Below are 24072 nucleotides of genomic sequence, written 5' to 3' on the forward strand. Positions count from 1 at the left end.
AGCTGCCGCTTTGGCCGCATACGACCGGGCCAGCACCTGCTCCGCCCGGACCGCGGTGGTCATGAGCGATTTCATCGTCGAAAACATCCTGCAACGTTGGATGTTTCTGTAGCGTAGTATCGGACAGTAACGAGGGACAGGCACAAATGGGACTGGTTTTCCAACAAATTATCTGCGGACGAAGAGAGGACGATTTGTCGTTCGGAACTTATTGCTAGGGAATAAACTAGGCAATCGAAAAATAACACTGGTTACGTAAAACCTACCGGATGACAATTTGTTGCGAAAATGAATTATACAACCACCTAAAACAAGACGGCGGTCAGAATGTTTCGCCAGATGCCACACTGCTTTGAAAGTTCGTCACACAGCGTACTCTCTTCAGTTCAGTTCATGTTCACGAACAGTTTTTGAACTGATAAGCTATTCAAATGCGCGGGTTCAATAAGTTGTGTGATAAATATGTGGTAAAAGTTATGGAATTAGTTTTTATAATAAAATTTCATGAAATTACCAATAAAATAATGAAAATTTTTGTTGCTTGGGTATCTATTTCCAAAGCGTTTGACAGGTCGGTTGGATTCGCAAACTCCCATGCAAACGCACCTCAAGCGCTGATGCTCAAACAATGTGGAGAATATGCCTTCGATTTCTTTTCATTTATTATTCCCAGCTTTTCCGATTTTGCATGCTCATCTCAGGCTTGCTTACTTAGTGTATTCCTCATAATTAAAACTTAAACTTTGCTATGGGTTCGGCTCAGTCTCATATTTCCGGCCGATTCTCTGACTACTCCGGATGCATTCGCCTCCATCAAACAGAGCGTCGGTAATTACTAATTAAACGAATTTACATTAGACGGCACTTTGCGAGGCTGCTGAGAAGTGGTCGACTTCGGTTGCTTATCGCTCTGCGAAGCTTTCTTGTCCAATTTTTCCTGCTTTGCCTGTTCGTACTCCTTCAAATCGCTCAGCTTCAAAGTAAAGGCGGGAATCTCTCGTCGTCGCATGTTCGATTCTTATATCGGCACTGAAAAGATTGCACATTGTTACATATCGTCTACAGCAAGAATATTGATTTAAACCATTAGTTCTATACGTACTTTATCTCATAAAACTTGACCCGTTTTCAGTGTTCACCGATTTGTGGAATCTGCTCCCGATTATAAACAAATCATAGCTACACACACACAGCTACAGACCGACGAAATCAAGGTGGTTAGTGCAAAGCTACGAAACAGGCAATAAATCGATGGTTTCTTTTTGGTGGAAAATAATAGGAACTATATGAAATAACCCACATTCTAGGACCGGTTTAATTTTCAAGCACTCAAATTAAAGCTCCTCCTCATAGTTGCAAAGAAACACAATTTCGCCCAATTTGGGTGCCCGGATACTATGTAAACCTGGGCCCGCTTTGACTGCATTTTGACAACAAGGCGTGACAACAGTTCGCGTTCCCCTTCCCTTTTCCGCGTTGCTCTTTCGCTTCGTCATAACGTCAAACGAGCGTTTGTCAAAAAGCTTCTAAATTGTTTTGGAAACTTTCCAAACTTTCCTGCCGAAAGCAGTCGATTTAGTCGTGTTATTTGTGCGTGCAAGATGTCGAAGAAACCGACGACGGGCCCGGCCCTGCATAAGGTCATCATGGTGGGCAGCGGCGGTGTGGGCAAATCCGCCCTAACGCTACAGTTCATGTACGACGAGTTCGTGGAGGACTACGAGCCAACGAAAGCGGACAGCTACCGTAAAAAGGTATGCACCAGGAAGGGCGCGACCAAAGAAGGGTGGCTGTGGTGGCCACAGCCCATTGTGATGTTAATTCGCATGGTGGGAAAGTGGATGATTTCTCCGTTATTTAGCCCGCGTCTCTTTCTCTTGGTTTGTTGTGGGGGGTGGGGTGGGTGTGTGTTCTTTTTTGTAGGTGGTACTGGATGGTGAGGAAGTCCAAATCGATATCCTCGATACGGCGGGCCAGGAAGACTATGCCGCAATCCGGGACAATTATTTCCGCAGCGGAGAAGGCTTCCTGTGTGTGTTTTCCATCACGGAGGACGACAGCTTTCAGGCGACTCAGGAATTCCGGTAAGTGCACGCTTCCGGGCGCTGTATCATCATGTGATGATGACTAATACGGTGCCTCTCCCAACTGTGATGGCGCTAATTGATGGATGTACTTCTTTTGACTCCCCCTTTTACCCCCACCCGACCAATTCCCAACCGTCCCATTGTGATCTCACTCCTCCAACAACAATTCTACAGGGAACAAATATTACGCGTGAAGAACGATGAAAATATTCCATTTCTGCTGGTGGGCAATAAATGCGATTTGAATGACAAACGGAAGGTACCGCTATCGGAGTGTCAATCCCGTGCCCAACAGTGGGGTGTGCCATACGTTGAAACATCGGCTAAAACACGCGAAAACGTGGACAAGGTATGTGTGGTGTTCCCTTACCCTACTAGAGCTTTGTTTCCTCTTCCATCCCTCCCCCTTTCCCACACTTTCCAAATTTGTTTGTGTACGTGATGCTACTCTTGTGCCCTTATCATTTGCCCTTTTGCGCTCCCCGGAAAACACAAACTATCAACTGCATTTAGTCATCTGTTGAGCCACATGTGTATGCTTTTTTTTTTGCTTCCTTCAGTTGTTGTTACTACAATACTGTCCAATTGTTGATTCTCTTGTGTTGTGCTTTTGATGTCGCTTAACCAGGGTCATGCTCTGTAGTTGTTCCAATTTTGGAGCGTAATTCAATTATGTCTTGCACGTGTAATATACGCACAAATCCTCTAGTAATGTAATGTCTTCGTCAAACGGAATGCGACTGAAAAATGCGGTATTATTTGCTACATCATACATAGGGTCCATAAAATATTATCGTCTAGTTCTATCATAAGAAAGGCCAGATTGCACAACCATACCCCTACCATGCGGCATGAAATGCAAATAGGAAGTACTTTCGTTGCAGTTTTCGAGGAGGATTTCGTTTTTAATTCTTTAGACCCAGTTTCCCGATCGTATTACCAAACAGATTGTGTTATTGTTAGCTGCTAATCCTTGGTTGGCCTAGCCTTTTCCTATCCAACGTTTTCGTTAGCACACCCCGTGTCTAGTCACGTCGTTAAGAGACAAAGCACCAATTCGCATTCGTGCTGTGAATACGCTCACTTCTTTCCCGCAGGTGTTCTTCGATCTGATGCGTCAGATACGGTCGCGCAAGACGGAAGATTCCAAGACAACAAACGGTCGCGTTAAAGACAAATCCAAGCGGCGAAAAATCAAATGCATGCCATTATAGAGCCGAAACGTCGGTTTCCTCATCATCCCGCACGGTGGAAGCATTACGAAGCGCGTAACCACCACAAACAGGGCATACGGCCGTGCTTGCAAGTGGGCAAATACTCACCCATCATACATCAGGAATCACATACAAACTCACGTACGAAACTAAACCGGACGGCCGTACGGTTTCGCGTACGAGAGCGGGCGCTTTATACGGTGATTGAGTTACGGAATGCGTATTGGTTTCGGTTTTCATTTCCTTTTGTTGTTGTAGCAATTATGCTCTCGCGTCCGCATCGACACACAACATGGCACCACACAAAGCAAACAACACACACACATACAGGCATCGCTATTTAGTTACATTTGTACTTTAAGTGGAAAGGGATATGTTCTGGTGCAATCCCGCGCGAAGTATAGGAATGGCAGGCATAGAATGGCACTAGCAGAAATATCTGCACTGTTATCAGGATATAGGAATCGAGCAGGGGGAAGCTTACGCACTCAGTCCTGTAGTGCATATTGTGACAAAGAAGGTTGGTCCTATCAACCCGGAAGGTTAGTGTAAGCTTAGTTATTAAATGTAATTTCTCCTCGTACATTCACCGTAAGCTACCATTTATGAGGTATTGTTTGTTTGTTTGTTTGTTTATTTTTTTAAGACCACACTGATCCATCAGTGCGTGTCCTGTAAGTGTAAGATCATGGGACTGTAATCAGGAGCCACAAAACAAATAGATAACAACAGACGAAAGAATGGATGGTTCATCTAATGATTTACGCATTCTGTTCATTATCCATTATCCAATGCTTAAGATGCAAAAGTGATGAGCTGTGAATATACTCGATCGATCGCTCTCTTTCGCTCCCTCTGTGACGCTTTCCGTAATATGCACGTGTGCTTCTTTAGCAAATCTCAATTTCGGTGGCATTGCATTTTGCAAAACGTTTCGCAACGCTAGACTGCACTATTCCCAGGCGCGGCACGGAAACACGGTGCCTCGAAACCAGTGTGCGGTGAATCGGATTCAGATCTTTGACTGGATTGAGCTGGAGGAATGAATCTGAATCTCTATTTTGGAGACTCATGGGTTCAGAAAGATTCATGAAACCTGTGCGCTTCATGAATGCTAATAGATTCAAGAATTCTCATAGATCCATGAGCCACCAAAGATGAATGAGTCCTCAACGATACATGTATTCTTGTAGAAGAGGAACCTTCATCCTTAGTCTAGAATCGATGAGAATTCCTGTTATCTTATAAGAGTGGACTCCTCACTGAAGATTCAGATGAATGATTCATTTCAAAAGATTCACTAAGCACAACACTACTCGAAACGGTTGGTGGTACATCGGTCAAGCCCCCCACACGCTTACACGCGCTGTTGTGCGATGTTTAGTGCGCAATAGGGTTGGGAATGCAACAGTTTGGCATTATACCACAGTTTAGTTTAATCGTACGCAATTAAATTCACACGGCTGCATATGTGTCATGTTTGCTGTTCGTTAACAAACTAATAATAAAACCAAACGAAAAACATATTCACGCAATTATCAGGGACGGATCTATTCCTAACAAATGCAAAAGCTTATGTGGTTCTATTATGTATGCAAAAAACACAAAAGAGACCAGCAAAAACAATGCTTTAGTAATTTTAGATAATTTAAATGTTTATTGCAAAACGAGTGTGTGTGTGTGTGTGTTTGTATATTTGTTTGTGTTTGGTTTTGTGAGCATAATTTTTAAATCGTCTCGGTTTTCTTGCCTTTTCCATTCTTTTGTAACGAAAACAAAAACCACATCTCTCCCTTACATTACCATGCGGATTTTCGCGCGACTCCACGATCTCTCCGGGTGTGCACGTTCGGTGGGGAAAACGCCCCCTTGTTTGCTTTGCAGATCTTTTACGATCTGATACGGGACATCTCGAACAGAAAGAAACAAAGCCAAAGCACGGTCCCGCAGCCAAACCGGGACAAGAAGGGCTGCTGCAGGATCCTTTGAGCGGAAGCAGGGAAAGGACATCCTTCCTCAGGCGCGCCTCCTGCCCAAAACCAGCCCTCTCCTTCTATTTACCGTGTATTCCTCGCCGAGACTTCTCTCCCCCCCCCAAGCCGAGCCCGAGCTGCCACTCATCGTTTTAAAGCGGTTAGGAAAGATATTATAAGTTAGGGAAAACGGAAGGTTCAAGCAAAGGGAAAGAAACAGCTTGAACGATCCATACCCCTAAATGCACACACTAGGGGCGGGTGTTGGCATCGCAGTGCGAACATTGTTCACCACACACAAAACACACACGACGGGCACCAAATTAATGTAAGAACGCATGAAAAGCTTTTCCTTTGTTTACGTTAAGGTATTCGGTTTTTTTTTAATTTGCCTGTTTTTATTCCCTCCGTTCATTAACGAGCGATTTACATTCACGCCGCGACCATGAAAGCGAGAGGTAACAGCAGCAAGCCCAAGTCCTACATCGTGTTTCGTCAGACGAAACCGATGCGAGGAAGGATATTCCGTTTCGGGATGTATTAGATCGGTCAGTGCGGAACTTTATGTATTAGATATTATGGTGCAAAACGTATAATAGAGTAGATTCGGTTTCCCCTATATTAGTACTATCGTTTGCAGGGCGAAAAAGTATAAGCTATACATTACGTTTTATCGTTCCTTCCCACTACGCATATGGCCTCAAAGATAGCGAAGCATAGTTTAACTTTTATCTGCTGCTTACTATTTATTAGACAATACACAATACTGTGCGCGCGTGCACTCTGGAAGATCGGAATCGGACCGAGGAGAGCATAAGTGTTTTGTTGTTTCTTTGTGTAAGGATCGCAACAAAAAAAAAGGAATTTCGCGTTACTAGCCGAGTAATGTATGTGTGTGTTTAATGGGGAATATATATATTTTTTTACCGGCAATCGTTTATATGTTGCTCTAAAGGAAACGTAATATCAAGGCAAATGGATGAATAAAAATGTCTCTTGAATGGATAATGCATACGCGCATACGGTCTTAAATTTATTACTGTTCTCTTCGTTCATACATACCCTTACCATACTATCATGTAAATTCAATCATCGTGCGTCGTGCGCCTAGCTCACATAATGAGGTCCCGGAGTGGGGACATTTTTAAGCGGCGAATCAAAATCCGTTTCCATCGGTTCCGGTTGCGGTTCCTGCGTGAGTGCACCGACCCGCTTCTGGAGATTTTCGTACAGCTTGTGTACGCTCTCGTGGTGCTGCGCTGTCGGTTGCAGTGCCTTCATCAGCGTCATCAGGCGTGCCTGCGGTAGCTTCTGGTGGATATACCAGAGCAGCTTCAGCATGTGCCGCGTAACGTTATCGCGCGTTAATCCAGCGAACAGGAATTCATCGAACAGTCCGGTGCAGAAATCTTCGTTGGCGAACTCCTCCGACATCGGTATGATGAGAGCGATCAGAGAATGCAGGAACGGATCCTCGTACGCACGATCGTCCTTGCAGGAGGCAAGTATGGCCATGACGCGCAGGATACCGACACGGTCCTTCTGGCGCGCGGTGTGTAGCGTGTAGTACATCGCGAGGATCGATGCGACTGCATTTTCCTGAATGTAAGCCTCCACCGCATCCGGTGCCGGTCCGGAGTGTTCAATCGTCGTGATCGCACTTTCGCGCTCGTCCGGTGGCAGCTTCGAGTGCAGATGACGCACTTGGTCGTCCACCATTAGGGACATTAGTGCGGGCAGAAACTTCGTCACCACCTGGCTATCCAGTTTCGGTTCCTTGAAGTCTTGCGAATCAATCATGACCCAGGCGGACAGGCCGAGGGCAAGCATGCGGAGCAACAGTACCAGGATCTGGTTTTCTCTCGGCAGTCCCTCGTTGTTGATAAGATGCTGCAAAATCTTTATCGCGGACGTAGCCAAAAAGTTGATCGCGTACGGATCGCACAGTGTCATGGACAGATCGCCCAGCACCTGTTCCTGGCCGCGCTTGATGTTATCGAGGAAACCCTGCAACTCGCGCGAACGCTTCATGTCGACGTTCTTTTCGCGGATGCACGCATCCAAACACCAGGTAAACTTGTGGCACGGATCCACCGATATGATGTCCTGTACCTCGAGATCGTGCAGCGCCATCAGCAGTTCCGCCCGGAGCGTACAATAGTGCACGTTGCGCGTTCGTAAAAACAGTGTCCGAAGGAACTGCAGTACCATATCGTACAGCTTGACACTATTGCCAATCATGTGGGCCAGCTTCTGTACAACCTCGCCCTGTCGACGTACTTTCGGTGTCGGTGTAAAGAACAGATTGTTCAGATTCAGGTGATCGAACAGGATGTGTTCCTTTTCGCGAATATACTGCGACAGTAGCGGCGAAACTTCATCACCAAACAGTGACTGATTGTCGCGCCAGATCTGGCGCTTCACTTCGGTGTCAGTGTCCTGGTACAGTTCCCGATCGCGCACCAAGATTCGCAGATACTTGTCTTCAATGTGTGGCGTATTTCGAAGAATGCACATAACAACCGGTCGCAGCGCTTTAACGCGAACAACCGGAAAACTTTTCACCAGCAGCTCCTTTAGCTTCAAGTCCCGCTGACGGCCCTCTTTGGCGCCCAGCTCGTTGATGTGTGCGATCAGCTTATCGCGCAGCTCCTCCAGTACGGAAGTATGGAAATCCAGCCGGCGTACACCGTGCAGATCGAGCAATGGGAGCATGGGCCGTAACGACGGTAGCAAGATGCCATTTTCCACTTGGAATGACTCGATAGCCTTCAGTGGATCATCACACTCGGAAAGGCTGTAATTTGAAGTGAACCAAAGTCGTACAGAAAGCTCTTCGCAAACTTACTCCAGCACTTACGCAGCCTTCAGGAACACCGGGCCCGGAACGTTAACCTCTTCCAGGCCAGAGTGAGCGATTTTTTGTGCAGGATTCATCGCTACAATCTATCCTCGCCGCCCAATTGTAAGCCCAATTGGTTTCGATTGTTTTGATGCCGTGTTGTCAGTGGGACATGGGGATTTGATCGCTTGATGCCAACACGTTTATATAGCATACTTACCGAATTGTAATGCGGTCGAATGTATTGTTGTGAATTTAGTAGTTTCTACAAAATATTACAACGTTATCACGGAGGGTTTTCAATCAAAGATTGATTAGGAAACATGTTCATAATTTGTATTAAAAGAGAGGGTTAAAAACTAACCCATTTTCACAAATTAAATTTTTGTGTATGTATACACCTTGAAACACTGACAGCTGGCAGTTGCAGTAAAAAAATTGCTTGTAAACAAACAAATCAAGCTTCACAAGAGTAGAGCAAAATTAAAACACTTCAACAATAGTAAACTATGTGAGCCGTTCATTATTTTAACGGTATACTTTCTGTCCAGATGGAGCCATCTTGCAGATTATGTACGAATACCGATCAAACACTCACAAGCATAGCGGACTATCGCATTCCTGCTGTAGAACGACAAGCAGCTGCAGTTACACTGGGCCGTCTCATTCAACAGTATTTAGCAATTAGCGTAAGCCCGAACGTATGTTTCCTAATTTACACAATGCTTAAACCCTTTCACGTCCTGTTTGCAGGTAAATCCATCCACGTATGATCCCCTGATTTGTGCCAATTGTTTGCAGCGGATAGAAGAATGGCATGCATTTCGGGAAAGTTGTCAACAGCACGATCGTTTGTTTCAGGAGAAGAAAATCACCTTGGACGAGGTGGTGAAAACCGAACCCCCATGCGAACTATACATTACCGGCTATGGAACGAAATCAGACGAGCGATCAAACGACACGGAAGCGATACAGTTAGAGGAAGATTTCGAGGAGGATGTGATACAGCTGCCTTCGGACACGGAAAGCTTAAACCATTTGTCGAATATATCACCCCGTCCGGCAATGAAATCAAAGCAGAACGATCCGTCGAGTAGAGTAAGTCGACGAATGCGACAGGAAGGTCACAGACTGCACGTAACTAAGAAGAAACGAGGACGACCAAAAAAGTCAAGAGAAAATGCCGAGCGATTGTCGTCTAAAAAGCTTGTTGACCAGCCTATAAGAAAACAACGACCTATACCAAAAATTTGCACAATCTGTGGCGTTGCTCGAACCGATATGGCTGCCCACATGCGCTGGCACAACAATGAGCGCCCGTACCAGTGTCCGCACTGTCCAAAGATATTCCTAAACAGTTCGAATTTGAAGAACCACATCAATCTGCACACGCGCGAGAAAATGTACAAGTGCGATCTGTGCGATAAGGAGTTTCCCAGCAGCACCGGGCGCAGCAAACATCGGGAAACGCACACCACAGAACGATCCCATTTGTGTAACGTTTGTGACAAATCGTTCAAATACCGAGCTTCGCTGGCACGGCACAAGCTGATCCATTTCGAAGAACCGAAGGAAAAATGTTCAGTGTGCGATATGTTGTTCCTGACAAAGTGAGTACTGCCGTTCGCAAGACTGCTTTGAAACCATTTTGTGCTAACTGTTAACTCCATTCCACAGGACTAGACTAACGAAACACTTTTTGGTGCACATGAACGTAAAACCGTTTAGTTGTGAAGTCTGCGGAAAAGCATTCAACCGGAAGGACAATCTAAAAACCCACAAGAAGACGCACATAACGGGAAGGAGAAGCGAGAAAAAGCGAGAAATGGAGGAGGATTTGTTGCAAACTGATCAAACTTCCAAAAGGAATCGCCTGAAAGACTAGTTTCCATTCTTCCCCGTTAAACCTAGTGACGGTCTGGATCATTCTGCCAACTGAACTGGATTAAATTAAGGATAGCAAAAAGGACAAACATTGTGAGTGGTAGAACAAATAAGGCGTAAAGAAACAGTAAGAATTAGACTTTCTCAACACATGCATCAGGAAATAGCAACGGTTTGCGTGAGAAGTCGGTGCGTGGTAATTTGTCTAGTGCCAGGTGTGTACAAAAACGAATAATTAATGGGAATGTGTGATTGAGGCTACAAACTCTTGCATCAACAGCTTTACGGCGCTCTTGGTGCTTTAAATAAATTATTTTTTAATATTAACCAACAACAGTGTTGGGAACAATTGGCAAATTCTAATTTAAATCCGATGAAATCTCACCAGCGCCGTTCAAATCCACAGCACAAGGTCCATACATGTTGTTCGGCAATTTGTCATTTCACCGTCAGTTAGGTTTGTTTACAAACACAAAAATCGCACAGGGAAAAAGTTCAGCACACGCAGTTTGCGGTTCTAGGTTGTGGTTTAAGGGGTTTTGCTCCCTTTTCGTGTACGTTGAGGGACAGGAAATATGATGGAGTATTCCGGCACACGTTTGATCAGCATCAAAATAGAACCGATCAATAGAGAAGAATACGAATTGCGGTATAATGAGAACAGTATTGATCTACTGGAGGACGAAAGCTGCTATGAAGAAACATTTTTGGATGAAGAAATTAAGCAAGAGGATCTACAATCGGATGCGTCGGCAAATCAAACCGACAACGACCTCGAAAACGTGCCCGAATGTGAACCAAATGGTGCTGCAAAGCGTACCATAACAAAGCGAAAAAAGAAGCTCTCGTTTTGTGCGATATGTGGAAAGTATTTGCACAATATTGCCGAGCACCGCCGGATGCATCTAAATATTCGTACCCAGCAGTGCCCATACTGCGACAAGTCATTTGTACATCGATCGAATCTGTACGCTCATCTTAATATTCACACGCAGGAGCGAATCTACAAGTGCGAATATTGTGACAGTGAGTTTACGTGCATCCGGGGACTGAAACAGCATCGTGCGATACACTTCGAGGGTCAGTTTGAGTGCACCATATGCAACAGAAAGTACAACCGGAAGTATTACCTGCGCATCCACGTGCAGCGAGTGCATATGCCGAAGGAGAAGCACAAGTGTCTGCATTGCGATAGAGAATTCGTCAATCCGTAAGAAACCAGTGGTCCCTAACTGGTAAGCTTTGGGGAAAATGGCTTTAATCGATGTCTTTATTTTTCCCATCACAGAAAACTGAAGGAAGAGCACATGCAGATCCACGAAGATGGTACGGTCCACGAATGCGTTGTATGTCATCGAGTTTATAATGCGAGAAAAAATCTATTCCGCCACGTACGAGCTGCCCATCCGTCACAATTGACCGGAGGATGATATGCGCTCAAACCAACTGCTGTAAATAAATATTTCTTTTAACAAAACCAACAGTACAATCATGGCTACTTTTCCTTCGGGATATTAATGCTAATGAATTCTTTCGCAAAACATTCTTAATTTTAAGGTTTGATTTTTGCCATTGTTTTATTGACACAATACAGTACAATCATTTTAACCGCCCTGTGCTATTTAAGCAACATCATACAGCTTAGTACACATGTATTAAAAATCCATCAAACTCTAAGTAATGCGTGCTCCAACCGAGGGCATGATTTAAGCGTTTTCACGCACAAAAACTCTCACACACATAGAGGCGAAGCACAATTTATAAAAAAAACGAAGGCATTGGAAAACACAATCTTCCGTTAACATTCTTTTCCCTGTACTCTATCATTTTGCCACTGGTTTGCGGTGAACGTGGCTAGGATCGAATTTATCCTACTATACACTTAAACGCCAGTGTGTTTATTTGGTTAACTATTAGTTTGAGGGTAAGCCATTCAATGGGAGGTGCACAATTCACAAAACAATTACAACATATTCTGGCAGGAACTACTTCCGGGCAATGTGCCTTCTTATACACGTGAGCTTTCTCTACGTGAAAATGTGCTGGAGGATAAATGAAGGATGGTAACAAACAGGATCAATTAGGGTCCTATTGTATTATCAATTAGGGTCCTATTGTATCATCAATTAGGGTTAATTATAAACCAAGCAATATAGTAAGGCTAACGAAACTATCGTTAGTAGAATAGTTTACAATAGGGACGCTCCTAATACTTCTCTTACAGTTTGCCACTATTTTACACCTCACAAAATGTGCAATTTACATTTGATTTGTTGTATTTTTATAGCAATCCGTGTGTACAAGGTTGCGCGGGGAAGTGCATCAATTACATACAATCCGCAGTAAATACTCGTTTATCATAATCAACATTGTATCAATGCTTATAAGCAAAAAAGTCCATTCGTTTTAGGCTACTGGTTGTTAATTTGTCCTTGCGTTCTTGTCCGCCCATGGCAGAAGGTAGATCTTTGTAGAGAATTAATTTTCTATATCGTCACACGTTCTCAACGAAAAGATGTATAAACTCGCCTAGACCTGAAAGAAGAAACATAAGGGGGGACAGTTTTAGAATATGAGTGTTTGGAAGTGAAAACTCAATGCTCTACGTAATGCTATGGGAATCGTTTTGAAATGCAGTGTAGCCTTTCCCAGTTACCGCTACATCACTCGCATGTATTTTACAGGCAAACAAAGCTATCTCTCTTGCATTCCACGTGAAGTTCAATAAAAACGCGATTTTGTGTATTTTTTTTATCATCCACATGACGCATACGCCCCGCGCATACGATAACTCAGTTGCATGTTTACTTTACCGATAGTAGCGAACCTTCTCGTTGGATAAATAATTAGCCCCTTATAGGAAGGTTCGCGTTTGAAGCGTACTCGTGCACACTTTTGTCAAACGAATTACTACTACCATAGCGCATCAGACGAATCATGTAGTGGTCACGAGTACGCGAATGACTCATCGGCGTGATAGAAATGTAAAAGCGAACATTTTGCAGCAACATTATTGGGAATGGGAATCAAAAATCAATATGTAAATGTATGAAATGTATTGGAGTTCACCTCGGAGTCAACTGATATAACCATTTATACACTCTAACTTTCTTCAGGGTACTATTGACCTTACTTCTCTGGTCGTTGGTAATCTTGGGGCTCGGGGCCCCCGCATAAGCTTTTTGTCCGCTCTAATGAAAATCTTCTCTATGCCCTCGAAATGCTAACGATCAAAATACAGTTTTCAAATCGAAAAGTATACAAAGAACCAAACCTCCCAACCCAATGCCCTATATTTGCCGACCCCTACCCCTGGGGTACAGACGATCGATGCTTTTCATAAACCGAAACTTGGCTTGATGACATAAACCTTCATGCCTATGCCGGGGAAACAAAACCAGGCCCAATAAAATCAATTAGTATGCGTCAAACGTAAAACGTATGCGGGAACCAAACGCTGCACCGATTGTTCATTGAATGGCATCATAAATTAAGAGCCACGAGCGACCATATTCACACAAGACATATCACACTCTCTCGCTTATCAGTTCGGTTCATTGATACTCATATTTTTCCCATGGATTCGGTGGTGATAATGCGGCTGGGTCTTAGCATTATCTTGCCTCTTTTTTCGGTCTAGGACTAGGTTGCTATCGCGTGACAGACGTTGTCATGAACAAGCTAATCGCAATGCCATCGCGCTAAATCTACAACCACTCGATACATTACAGGCGGCAACCGGTTGTGTGGCATGTCGATAACGACAGATAATGTGGTGCCAGTCACTGATTGAACAATCAATCACTGCTTGCACAGGTGGCAAATAGGAGCCCCGGCTATGGATGGTACACGTATATCTGGGCTTGAGAAGCTTACCTGGGTATTATGGGTAATATCTGGTTTACGATTCCAACCCGCGGGCTTTACGCTTGATTCGAGCGTACGGTCCAACGGCCGGATCGGTGATGAAATCGAACAGAACCCGCGTCCAGGACGTGTGCTGCGGGATGGTGTCGTAGAACTCGGGCGCAATTCGCTTCACCTCGGGCAGTAACCGGCCGGGCACGGCAGGAAAATCATGATGTTCGTTGTGGTACCCCACGTTAAAGGTGATCCAATTCAGCGGCCCATAGTACGAGTACGTTTCGAAGCCTTTCGCGAACATGTAGTGTTCGGAGATGAAATGACCCGCCACGGGATGCAGGCCCATCGCAAGCAGCGATCCGACAATGAGATAAATCATCACCTTCCAGCCGAAATACTGCACTACGATCGTGTTGAAAGCGAGCTGTATGACTCCGTTGACCAGTTCAAGCTTCTGCGGTGGTTTCGGATTCACAATCAGTGGCCGGAAGATGTAGAACAGGGGCTGTAGACAAACCCAGAAAAATTTGCCCACCGTCGTGCAGAACAACTTCGCCTCTAGGTATGTGGGCAGATCCGTGTCGATCACCTCGTCACCCTGATAGCGGTGGTGCTCTAGATGGTACTTTTTGAACGACACCGACATCGGCAAACCGATCGGAAGGTTGCAAAAGAAGCCAAACAACCGATTCGCCATCGGTCGCGCGTGCCCAAACGCTAGATTGTGAGCTATTTCATGGCACGCCAGCATCAGCGAATGGTTGATCACGCCACCGAAACAGTATGCCAGCAGGAACACCATCTTCCACGATTGATCCTTTACGACGAACAGCATCACCAGCTGGGTGAGGACCATGGCACTGGCGACCCATTTGAATTGTGGATCGTGCCCGAAAAGCTTCTTGATCTGGGGGTACTTTTCCAGGATCATTTTCCGTCGGCTTGCGTGCGGTTCCTCGGTGTACGTCCATTCGAAGTCCGTGCGGGATACGTGCTGTCCCATGGTGCACCAGGTAGAATTTGTTTTAAAAAATAACAGAACACTATCTACTCTAGCTACACTATTTCACAATAATTGAATGCAACACAAAACGATGACGGTACGGCACCGCCGGCTTCAAGGTGTGTTCACGGATTGCCTCTTCTGCCCAAGGTGTACAGATACACAAACCCTATGGTATGCGGCGGGTTGTCAAACTTGTGCAAACAAACAACACAGAAAACACCGAATTCCGCTGAAATTCTCAACGGTTTGTGCGATTCTCGAAACCCTCATACGCATGCAAATTTTAAAACTATATATTGAAGCGCCTTCTAATCACTAAACAAATAGCAGCAAATTGAAAGAAATAACTGTTTCCTAAGGTAAATTACCAAATCTCCTGGGTGAAAAATTCGAATACAAAACATCGCAATTCGAACCGTCGATGAAACGTCAAACCTTGTTGACATTTTTTTGAAGCTAAACAACAGGTTGTTTTCCAAGCCGGTTCTGCTGGGTTTGGGAGTTTCACGAAATGCTGTTCACTTTGTTCAACTACTACTGCATCGTGGGCTTTTATGCGTTAGGAGTTTTGATTGCAACATGTGCCTTTGAACTGTTTTTCTATGCAGCATATTTGAATGATTTGCGGACCACACCGACAAACGGCGAGTATGATTATATCATCGTTGGAAGTGGGACGGCTGGTAGCTGGATTTCGGCTCGTATTCCCTCGGACAATGTGCTCATCTTAGAAGCAGGTCCCAGGAGGAATGGTTTGATGGACATTCCACTCATTTTACCACTGCTGCAAGGTACACAATATGATTGGCAATACCTTACAGAACCACAAACACAATCATGCTGGGCTATGAATGAAAATCGCAGTCGTTGGCCAATGGGTAAAAGCTGGAAGTAATGCTGGAGAAAAGTTGTTTATTGTTGATATCGTACAATTTTAGGTAAAGTAGTCGGTGGCACGCATATGTTCAACAACATGATTCACTTTAAACCGGACCGCAAGGATTTCTCCCGTTGGTTTGAAAAAACCCAAGATTTGGATCGCTTCCTGGAGTTTTTCGAACATAACCTATGGTCAAATGTGGAACGTGGGTTTACCACCGAGCTAGGACGAGTTTTCATCGATGCCGCGAAAAACCTCGGGTTCAGAGATGAGGAATTTTTCCAACCATGGCTTACGACACGGCACGGAAGAAGATGGACGACGGCCCACGAGTATGAAGCAGCCCAGCGTACCGGGCACGAAAGAATGACAAATGGTATGGTAGAAAAGGTAATCGTTGATGAGCAAGGAATCGCTAAAAGCGTGCTGGTTTCCCGAGCGGGACAGCAGTTTCGGGTAAACGCTAGGAAAGGAATTATATTAACTGCCGGAACGATCGGCTCAGCTAAAATACTGCTTCACAGTGGTATAGGTTCACGATCGGAACTGGAACAGCTGGGGATGGAAACAATTATCAATCTTCCACAAGTTGGAAAAAACCTTCAAGATCATATAGGTACCGGATCGGAGCTGCTTTTAATAAGGAATTCCTTGAACCTACATCCACTTGATCTCGTTCATCCTAAAAATCTTCTAAATTACTTCACAAACAATCATCGCCAATCGTCTCTTACGTTCGGTGGATGTGAAGCAGTTGGTTTTGTGTCTTTCGGTAGCAATTACACGAGTGATCTTCAATTCATGGTGCTTCCAGTCGGTCTTACTTCCGACGGTGGTGTACACTTGCGGAAGATAGTTAACATAAAAGATTCCGTTTGGCAGGATTATTATGAACCACTGTTGAGTATGGGACAGTCTGCCGTCACTGTTTTACCGATTCTCCTGCACCCAAAAAGCAAGGGACAAATATCTCTCCGAAGTGCGAATGTAAGGGACACTCCAGTTATCAATCCCAATTATTTATCTTCTAAAGCTGACGTAAATGCACTCATCAAAGGAATTCGTCTGCTGCAAACGATAACTCAACAACCGTCTGCGAGGAAAATGGGGCTAGAATTTAACCCGAAACAGTTCCCTGGCTGCACGATGCAACCGTTCGATAGTGATGCGTACTGGGAATGTTATATTCGTTCCGTTACACATACTGTTTATCATCCGGTGGGTACATGCAGGATGGGAAATGCAAGCGACGATTCGGTGGTGTCATCCGGTGATCTTCGCGTCCATGGTGTTCATAATTTGTTCGTGGCGGATGCTTCCGTTATGCCGAGTCTACCAAGTGGAAATCCCAACTCGATTGCAATGGCAATCGGCGAGTACTTTGTACGATCGAATTTTCGGTGAAACAATAAAAAAGGAAAAGCGTTTAACAAACCGTGTACGATGAAATACATTCTCTTCACATCCTTGGCTTCGTGGATGACATCGACATCATACACCTGACTAAAATTCGAGACCGCAGGGACTGAATTGAAGATCAATGCAACAAGGACAAAATAAATGCATGCCAACGATATGCCCCGCCTAGAGAGCAGAGTTTCGGTTGACGGGGACGAACTCGACTTGGAGATAAATCTCTCGGAGATTGAACGAAATTTCCTGGGAAAGGATCAACGGGGAACGGGGAAGGAAATTTCCAAAAGAACGCCCTGTTTGCAAAAAAACCATTTGATCTCTTTATTGCATCATTTATGTTTTCTGTGTTGAAAGCGAAACTTTGTTACAAATTTCTTACTGCGTTGGTACGAGTCCCAGCAGTGTGAAGCGCACCTCGGACGGATCCAGCTCGATGAACTTTTTGCAAACTGCTACCGAATCTTTCAGTAATGTTTCCGGCGTTGTTTTACCGTGAGCGACGGGGAAAAGCCTACTTCCGTCCAGCTCATAAAGGATACCCTCCACATGCACAAACGCGATAAAATGATGAAACACCTCATCATTGATGTTGGGTGTGGCGGATTGGCCCTGCTGCGCATTCTCCTCGTGTATGGTCTTCCACTCCACATTCTTGTGCAGTAGCTCACCGCGTTCATCCGGCGAAAGATCTTTGGCACTGTCGAAATACTTCTGCAAAACACTGCCCTGCTCAATCTCAATATCCGGGTTGTTGAGGATGGCATGAATCACAGCAATCGTACCACACGCATTACGAACAAATTGTCGGGTGTAAAACAAGCTTTTGGGATGCTCGACACCTTTCTTCTGCAATTCTTCACTTTCCTTGGCACGAAATTCCTCATGCTGCGGAGAACGACAACAATAGCACAATGAGACAAATTGGGGAACATAAATTTTAGGCAGAATTGTTACCGCTTTGGAGCAGGGAAATAGAAAGATCAACGATTTGACCGGCTTCGGAACCATGTCCAGAAGTTCGTCGTCTATTCCATAGATGTCAACGACACTCCAGAGGGGCGATACGCCCAGCTTGACCATATAGTTGGACAGTAACTAAAAGAGCAATGGCAATGGAATCGAAAATGAAGATACACGGCATTTAAGTAACACCCAACTTCGGCTTACTTCGGGGTTAGATTCCAATGGCAGCCAAACGTGCATTTTGTCTCTTGGTACGGTCTCACTAATAATATTTATCGGAAACAGTGCCACAAATGCAATTAAACGCTGTTATATTCCTTTGTTCAATCTTTCACCCCGGCTTCTACCGCAAATTGCAAACAGCTGTGGTGATTTTGACATTGGATGTTTCAGTTTATAATTTTACTGTAAACACTTCGAATTTTGTGAAGATATTGATATTACAATAAGAACAGTATGTTCTATTCGTTCCCATACTACCGCACTGTAAATTTTATTCCAGAGGAATGAACAGAGGAATCCGCAACACTGGGAAAATAAAACAAGAAACGGAACGACTATGTTGCGTAGACAATGACGTACATAAAAGCGCATGGATGAGATTTTATTGCTAATAATATTTCCAAAGGAACGTACTGCTTGACGGTGTGATTTAAAAGCCATTTGTTTCCTACATTATTTTAGTTCTGCTTGAAGCATTAGAAGCGAAGTTTTTTTGTTCCATTACAAGTCCCTTACTGGGTCGGCACGAGTCCTAGCAGCGTGAAGCGCACCTCGTTCGGGTCCAGTTCGATAAACTTTTTGCAAACCTTCACAGAATCTTTCAACAACGTTTCTGGCGTTGTTTTGCCGTGTGCGACGGGGAAATTCTTTCTCCCGTCAAGCTCGTACAGCGTACCATCCACATGTACAAACGCGATAAAATGATGATAGACTGCGTCATTTATGTTGGGAGTTGCGGTTTGACCCTGCTGCGCATTCTCTTCGTGTGTTGTCTTCAACTCCACGTTTTTGTTCAACAGCTCACCGCGTTCATCCGGCGAAAGATCTTTGGCACTGTCGAAATACTTCTGCAAAACACTGCCCTGCTCAATCTCAATATCCGGGTTGTTGAGAATGGCATGAATCACAGCAATCGTACCACAGGCGTTGTGAACAATCTGACGGGTAAAAAATAAACTTTTGGGATGCTCGACATCTTTGCCCTTCAGTTCCTCGTCCTCCTTGGCACGGAATTCCTCATGCTGCGGGAAAAGAGAACAATGTAATAATGAATTGTTGGAACGTACAAGCTTCATGTAGAGTTGTTACCGCTTTGGAGCAGGGAAATAGAAAGATCAACGATTTGACCGGCTTCGGAACCATGTCCAGAAGTTCGTCGTCTATTCCATAGATGTCAACGACACTCCAGAGGGGCGATACGCCCAGCTTGACCATATAGTTGGACAGTACCTACCAGAGAGAAAAAGAAAATAAAAGTATGAAATACCGCCTTTGACTAACGCTCAGCTTCCACTTACCTCGGGGTTGGATTCCAATGGCAGCCAAACGTCCATTTTGCCTACTGGTTCTGGATACGGTTTCACCAAGAATATTTACCAGAAACACTCGCTACGGTACCACTGCGGTGGTGGAGCTAATTCAATTAAACGCTATTACTGAAGTGAAACCTCACAAATTTTTCGCCCTTCTTTGTTTGGTTGCAGCAGGTGGTAAACTAGCTCTATATGTTGCAAGGAAATGCTACAGAAAAATGCGCACCAACATAAAACATGCAACAGATTTTACAAAACTCGTCTGAATGCTTTTTCTATCTTTTTCCCGGCTTCTACCGTGAATTGCAAACAGCCATACCGGGTTTGACATGGGGCGTGTGTGTTTACAATGTAGCGGTGAGTAGTCCTAACGTTGTAAATACAGGGTTGGAGGATAGATTTTATTTAACTAAATTTACACACGTAAGCTGCAACTAACATAAAACACATATTATAATATAAAAAAGAAACAAGTAATCATTCGGGGATTACTCGTAATTAATGAAAAATTAAAATGTAAATATATTCCACCTGCAGTGTGGGATACATTTGCCCATCACTGTTGCATTGCATACTATCAATCCCGTGACAGCGATCGCTAGTGCAAGAAAGATGGATGAAACGGAAAGCATCCTTCATTTCGCTCAAACTTTCCGTCGGCTGGTACGAAATTCCATACAAACCAGCTGTTTTCAGATTTCCGATACCAGGAGAGCATGTTTTTCAAGAGGTGACATCTGGTGCCAGCGGAGCAAGCAGCTTCCCGGTAGATGGCGCGCAACTTCGTATGCAATGCAGTTTTGCTTGCAGTCTTGCTCAACATTGCGTACGACGTTGCGCGCCATCTGCCGGGAAGCTGCTTGCTCGGTTTGTATGGAAAGTTAGTGTATGAACATTGCATACCTTTCGGCGGTTTTCGAGCAAAATTATTGTACTAGCTACCTCTTCGGTGGATGCTCTCCTGGTACTATACATTCAGAAACTGGTAGTTTTCGAAGCAATTTTTCTCGACCAACGGGAAAGTTAGTGTTTAAACATTACATACCTTTAGGCGGTTTTCGAGCAAAATTGCTGAACCTCTTCCGTGGATGCTATCCTGGAACCGGCAATCTGAAAACAGCTGGTTTGTATGGAATTTTGTCAGCATGTTTATCACCCGTGATCGAAAACTTCGATCGGACGGAAATTTTATCCCGATTTCCCGAAACAACAAAGTCCCAAACTAATTGGTACGTGCCATTTATTGCATCAAATTTTAGTTTGTTGCGCTTCACATCTTTCCCATTCCATTTCCGCATTGTGTGCACGTGGTACGCGTGCCTGTGTATGTGTGTGAGAGTGCGATTCCATGTACCTTTTGCCTTCCTCAGTTTACAAATGTTCTTTCCTAATCCTTCTGCCTGTTTTGCTTCCCGTTTATACTAACTTTTATGGTAATTTTCTCATTATCTCTAAAGTTTTCCATGAAAGGTTGGGATATTTCTCGATTTGCTGCAACACTTGCGACATTCAGCGTCTTGCTAATACAATTATTATACGACTTTTCAACTTTCTTCAGCACTCCCAAAAAATGTTTGCCTAGTGTCTCTCTTCACTTGCTTATCTCACTTGTCTCATTTAAACATTTAAGCGTAACACGAACTAGTTTTATGTTGGATGTGTAGTACCGGGGTAGGGCGGGGTTTGTGTGTGTGTTTCTTTGTTTTATTGTAATGTCGGCAATACACAACCGATTCTTACAGACAAATATTCTATTATGTTTCAGCTTCCACTTCTGGACCCTATCTGTTTGGGTGCTTTTGAACAAACGATTCCTTTTACAAAAATGAGTTATTATTACATTTCGGGTCTTTTTCATTTTAAATAATGGGGTTTTTTTTTATGATTTTCCTTACAATCAATGTTAAGCTGTAGTTGGCCCAATATCGATCATGAACTGCCGCGCGTGTTTAGCTGAGTATTAATTACATTGTTTACGCTTTGTTGTGGTTAAATGGGGTTCGCTTCTGTCCTTAAAAGCCCAATAAGTAATTATTACGGCACGCAACCAATTAAGGCGCTCATCAATTGAAATGTCCCATTCATAGCTAACCAAGTGTTGTTCAGTTTCAGTTGTATTTTGTGCTACGTTTTAATTAAAAAAAAAAATAAATATAAGTTTTTTAACCATAGTTTAGTCGGCCATCATGAGTGCCTCATGCCACCAAAATTGGCCGAATGAGAGTAAATATGCTGCTCCATCTACTAAGTTCATCGTTAATAGTACTCTCCGTCGTGTGTACTGCGTTCGGCATTTGGAGTAGGAGCACTGATTCCGTGGCCAATTTTGCGTACCAGCTATCCATAAATAGTGTTACTTACTTTCGATAAATATGCATGATTGTTAGTTCATGTTAAATAGTGTACCTTCCGTTCAATGATTGGGGTTTGTTTTCTCTTTCTCGCTGCTGTGGTTATGCATTTAACGTTATTATCTTACTGCTATCGCACGTAAACGTGGTTTTTAAAACATTTACGTGATGTTTCTTGTTTTTTTGTTTATGTATTTTTTTTATCTATTATTTGATACCGTTTGTCTAAACGTTTCCAATTGTGTTTACGAAAAGTTTGCTCGCATGCTTTTGCGCTTTACAAATGTAGGTTTAACGAAATCGACAAGCTGACTGTTTGAATGATCGCGCTATCGTATAGTTGATGATTTACTGTTTGAATGAACATTAGATGTCGTTCAATAAACTGAAATACAATCTTGCGTATGTATTACCTTACAGAAACAGGAACGTATGCGTGAATGTGCTGAAGAATGGGCTTTTTTGCGTTGAAAAACTGAAAAGATCCATTCCGAATATTCTGTCGCCATTTTACTGATTTAATTGCTTAGGTTTTGCCCGGTTACAGTATAGGACTTTCATCTGCCAATCAAATTTCACGGCCCTTCTGGTAGACGCGTCAAATACATTACTACAACTCAATTTAAACCTTCTAAACCTGCCTTGTGCAAGTGAATGGCTTAGAAAGAGATGACAAAAGATTGGATCGTCCGGTGTCATTCTCATGACATGATCAGCCTACCATTGTCTGGCGAACCTAAGTTGCTGTACGTAAAACTCGTTGAGCCCCTTTGAGCGACTCATTCAGTGTGCTTCCGCCCATACTTGTCCAAACATTCTGAGTAATCATGCGAGTAGCGGAACTATCAAAGTTCTACAGTTCTTTGCTCCTCACGACAGGTGTTTTGAGTACAGAACATCCCTCAGACCGTAAAAGCACCATTTGGGTTAGTTGCCCTTTGACTCAACATAGGTGAACTTTTTGAACCTCAACTACAAGAGTGCGGTAGGCTATCCGTCAAGCCATTTTAGACCTAAAAACGAAACAACTTGAGCTGGATAGTCCGGTATCGTTATCATGACGTGACATGACCCAAATCCAAAATCAATGTAGCGACCTACTTCTACACTATCGGAAACAAAAGATCTTTAAAGAATGTTCCCACTGCATCATAGAAGGGTAGGAACTTTTGATGTTCCATGCAATCCTTGTAACTGATCGTTACACACGTGGCATAAAAGTCAATGCCAACTTTACCACCTTACCACTGCAAACTAATCTAAAATGTGAATAAACCGTACTCGGAAGGATCTGAATAGGATGAAAGTTTGTCATGTTTGTGCTTGGTATTTCTTGGTACCGTGTATATGATATGTGAGTTATGAGTACGATCTTTCTTGTTTTGTTTTGTTTTGCTTGTGCCTAATGTGCTCATGCTGGTACTGATCGTGTGTGATGTGTATGGAGTTGGTGAGAATTTTCCCGACAAGAGGAAAAACGCAAACATTTGTGCCAATATTGTGCTTTGATTCCGAAAATTCACAAAACGAAAATTCTATCTAAGGCTATTCTCTAGGTGGACGAGGAGCAAACGTGAAGCGGACAGGTCCAGACATTTCCTTGTTTAGCCCAAAGCCAATTGTAATCGATCGTGCCCTTTCGGGTGCGTGTGAATGATGATGATGTGCGCGCGGGTGTTGATGTTTGTGGTGGTGATGATGACACACATACTGGGTGCATGATGTTGCATGATGATGGTTGTGATGGTGGTGCATGCCTATTCTCTACGGTCCGCATTTCTGTCTGCTTTCTATTTCTATTGCCCTACAAACACGGGACACTCTACAGTAGCGTTCAGCAGCAAGCACAAAATGTATTGGAGGTTTTAAAGCGGTTGGTGGCGCCAATGATGTGGGAATGTATGATTCACCTGCTGCCCGTTTGGATCGTTCCCAAATTGCGCCCGAGGGACAGGTAGAGGTTGTGCATGTTTTAATGAGTGCGAAACACGTTTCTGCACCGTGTTTCGGTTGTGCTTTGTTTGGTTATCATTGCTTGTTAGATCAACGTGTGTGTT

The 24072-nt window shown here is 43.9% G+C and overlaps 9 protein-coding genes across 11 annotated transcripts in view; 4 read left to right on the forward strand and 5 right to left on the reverse strand.

The window, feature by feature from the left end:
* The window catches only part of LOC128297241 (ATP synthase subunit beta, mitochondrial), a 2113-nt gene extending 1750 nt beyond the window's left edge, over positions 1 to 363 (reverse strand). Inside the window, exons 1-2 of the mRNA XM_053032850.1 lie at positions 267 to 363; positions 1 to 172 (exon numbers count right to left, since the gene is read on the reverse strand). The exon at positions 1 to 172 is cut by the window's left edge and continues 1750 nt beyond it. Of these exons, the coding sequence (XP_052888810.1) occupies positions 1 to 87 (87 nt within the window). The 5' untranslated portion in view covers positions 88 to 172; positions 267 to 363. The remainder of the gene's footprint in view (positions 173 to 266) is intronic.
* Positions 364 to 1513: 1150 nt separating this feature from the next.
* On the forward strand, positions 1514 to 6160 carry LOC128297244 (ras-related protein Ral-a). 3 transcript variants are annotated; one of them, XR_008287237.1, is made up of 5 exons: positions 1514 to 1754; positions 1924 to 2084; positions 2262 to 2436; positions 3185 to 3501; positions 5186 to 5209. XR_008287237.1 is itself a non-coding variant. In XM_053032852.1 (4 exons), exons 1-4 carry the CDS (start codon positions 1602 to 1604, stop codon positions 3299 to 3301), a joined length of 606 nt encoding a protein of 201 aa, XP_052888812.1. In that variant the 5' UTR covers positions 1514 to 1601; the 3' UTR covers positions 3302 to 6160. The 3 variants fall into 3 exon arrangements, 2 of the variants coding, with proteins under 2 accessions (XP_052888812.1, XP_052888813.1); XM_053032852.1 differs by having other exon boundaries at positions 3185 to 6160; XM_053032853.1 differs by lacking the exon at positions 3185 to 3501 and having other exon boundaries at positions 5186 to 6160.
* A 121-nt stretch (positions 6161 to 6281) lies between these two features.
* On the reverse strand, positions 6282 to 8251 carry LOC128297240 (negative elongation factor B). The gene is made up of 2 exons (XM_053032849.1): positions 8135 to 8251; positions 6282 to 8071 (listed from the first exon to the last, which is right to left on the reverse strand). The coding sequence occupies exons 1-2, from the start codon at positions 8209 to 8211 to the stop codon at positions 6382 to 6384; spliced, it is 1767 nt and encodes a 588-aa protein (XP_052888809.1). The 5' UTR covers positions 8212 to 8251; the 3' UTR covers positions 6282 to 6381.
* A 338-nt stretch (positions 8252 to 8589) lies between these two features.
* LOC128297354 (zinc finger protein 600-like) lies at positions 8590 to 10378 on the forward strand. The gene is made up of 3 exons (XM_053032982.1): positions 8590 to 8805; positions 8870 to 9726; positions 9794 to 10378. The coding sequence occupies exons 1-3, from the start codon at positions 8668 to 8670 to the stop codon at positions 9999 to 10001; spliced, it is 1203 nt and encodes a 400-aa protein (XP_052888942.1). The 5' UTR covers positions 8590 to 8667; the 3' UTR covers positions 10002 to 10378.
* A 121-nt stretch (positions 10379 to 10499) lies between these two features.
* Positions 10500 to 11455, forward strand: LOC128298048 (zinc finger protein 570-like). The gene is made up of 2 exons (XM_053033779.1): positions 10500 to 11210; positions 11289 to 11455. Exons 1-2 carry the CDS (start codon positions 10576 to 10578, stop codon positions 11428 to 11430), a joined length of 777 nt encoding a protein of 258 aa, XP_052889739.1. The 5' UTR covers positions 10500 to 10575; the 3' UTR covers positions 11431 to 11455.
* A 649-nt stretch (positions 11456 to 12104) lies between these two features.
* On the reverse strand, positions 12105 to 14985 carry LOC128308441 (sphingolipid delta(4)-desaturase DES1). Its single transcript, XM_053045492.1, has 2 exons — positions 13877 to 14985; positions 12105 to 12535 (listed from the first exon to the last, which is right to left on the reverse strand). Exon 1 carries the CDS (start codon positions 14865 to 14867, stop codon positions 13902 to 13904), a length of 966 nt encoding a protein of 321 aa, XP_052901452.1. The 5' UTR covers positions 14868 to 14985; the 3' UTR covers positions 12105 to 12535; positions 13877 to 13901.
* Positions 14986 to 15374: 389 nt separating this feature from the next.
* On the forward strand, positions 15375 to 17154 carry LOC128300354 (uncharacterized GMC-type oxidoreductase Mb1310-like). Its single transcript, XM_053036383.1, has 2 exons — positions 15375 to 15748; positions 15809 to 17154. The coding sequence occupies exons 1-2, from the start codon at positions 15382 to 15384 to the stop codon at positions 17152 to 17154; spliced, it is 1713 nt and encodes a 570-aa protein (XP_052892343.1). The 5' UTR covers positions 15375 to 15381.
* A 350-nt stretch (positions 17155 to 17504) lies between these two features.
* LOC128298259 (ubiquitin carboxyl-terminal hydrolase-like) lies at positions 17505 to 18472 on the reverse strand. The gene is made up of 3 exons (XM_053034003.1): positions 18334 to 18472; positions 18121 to 18261; positions 17505 to 18051 (listed from the first exon to the last, which is right to left on the reverse strand). The coding sequence occupies exons 1-3, from the start codon at positions 18367 to 18369 to the stop codon at positions 17542 to 17544; spliced, it is 687 nt and encodes a 228-aa protein (XP_052889963.1). The 5' UTR covers positions 18370 to 18472; the 3' UTR covers positions 17505 to 17541.
* Positions 18473 to 18696: 224 nt separating this feature from the next.
* On the reverse strand, positions 18697 to 19973 carry LOC128297114 (ubiquitin carboxyl-terminal hydrolase-like). Its single transcript, XM_053032684.1, has 3 exons — positions 19650 to 19973; positions 19441 to 19581; positions 18697 to 19373 (listed from the first exon to the last, which is right to left on the reverse strand). Exons 1-3 carry the CDS (start codon positions 19683 to 19685, stop codon positions 18864 to 18866), a joined length of 687 nt encoding a protein of 228 aa, XP_052888644.1. The 5' UTR covers positions 19686 to 19973; the 3' UTR covers positions 18697 to 18863.
* Between the last annotated feature and the right edge of the window lie 4099 nt (positions 19974 to 24072).

Source organism: Anopheles moucheti, chromosome 2 (assembly GCF_943734755.1).
Source record: "Anopheles moucheti chromosome 2, idAnoMoucSN_F20_07, whole genome shotgun sequence".
Lineage (NCBI taxonomy): Eukaryota > Metazoa > Arthropoda > Insecta > Diptera > Culicidae > Anopheles > Anopheles moucheti.

Bases quoted from the DNA above. Each gene is read 5' to 3' on its own strand.
- LOC128297244 (XM_053032852.1), top strand. From the start codon at position 1,602: ATGTCGAAGAAACCGACGACGGGCCCGGCCCTGCATAAGGTCATCATG. The intron at 1,755-1,923 runs GTATGCACCAGG...TCTTTTTTGTAG, and splicing joins CGGACAGCTACCGTAAAAAG to GTGGTACTGGATGGTGAGGA. The intron at 2,437-3,184 runs GTATGTGTGGTG...TCTTTCCCGCAG, and splicing joins CACGCGAAAACGTGGACAAG to GTGTTCTTCGATCTGATGCG.
- LOC128297240 (XM_053032849.1), bottom strand. From the start codon at position 8,211: ATGAATCCTGCACAAAAAATCGCTCACTCTGGCCTGGAAGAGGTTAAC. The intron at 8,072-8,134 runs GTAAGTGCTGGA...TTCAAATTACAG, and splicing joins CCGGTGTTCCTGAAGGCTGC to CCTTTCCGAGTGTGATGATC.
- LOC128297354 (XM_053032982.1), top strand. From the start codon at position 8,668: ATGGAGCCATCTTGCAGATTATGTACGAATACCGATCAAACACTCACA. The intron at 8,806-8,869 runs GTAAGCCCGAAC...TCCTGTTTGCAG, and splicing joins AACAGTATTTAGCAATTAGC to GTAAATCCATCCACGTATGA. The intron at 9,727-9,793 runs GTGAGTACTGCC...TCCATTCCACAG, and splicing joins GATATGTTGTTCCTGACAAA to GACTAGACTAACGAAACACT.
- LOC128298048 (XM_053033779.1), top strand. From the start codon at position 10,576: ATGATGGAGTATTCCGGCACACGTTTGATCAGCATCAAAATAGAACCG. The intron at 11,211-11,288 runs GTAAGAAACCAG...TTCCCATCACAG, and splicing joins GATAGAGAATTCGTCAATCC to AAAACTGAAGGAAGAGCACA.
- LOC128308441 (XM_053045492.1), bottom strand. From the start codon at position 14,867: ATGGGACAGCACGTATCCCGCACGGACTTCGAATGGACGTACACCGAG.
- LOC128300354 (XM_053036383.1), top strand. From the start codon at position 15,382: ATGCTGTTCACTTTGTTCAACTACTACTGCATCGTGGGCTTTTATGCG. The intron at 15,749-15,808 runs GTAAAAGCTGGA...GTACAATTTTAG, and splicing joins TCGCAGTCGTTGGCCAATGG to GTAAAGTAGTCGGTGGCACG.
- LOC128298259 (XM_053034003.1), bottom strand. From the start codon at position 18,369: ATGCACGTTTGGCTGCCATTGGAATCTAACCCCGAA. The intron at 18,262-18,333 runs GTAAGCCGAAGT...TTGCTCTTTTAG, and splicing joins CATTGGAATCTAACCCCGAA to TTACTGTCCAACTATATGGT. The intron at 18,052-18,120 runs GTAACAATTCTG...CGTTCTCCGCAG, and splicing joins TATTTCCCTGCTCCAAAGCG to CATGAGGAATTTCGTGCCAA.
- LOC128297114 (XM_053032684.1), bottom strand. From the start codon at position 19,685: ATGGACGTTTGGCTGCCATTGGAATCCAACCCCGAG. The intron at 19,582-19,649 runs GTAAGTGGAAGC...TCTCTCTGGTAG, and splicing joins CATTGGAATCCAACCCCGAG to GTACTGTCCAACTATATGGT. The intron at 19,374-19,440 runs GTAACAACTCTA...CTTTTCCCGCAG, and splicing joins TATTTCCCTGCTCCAAAGCG to CATGAGGAATTCCGTGCCAA.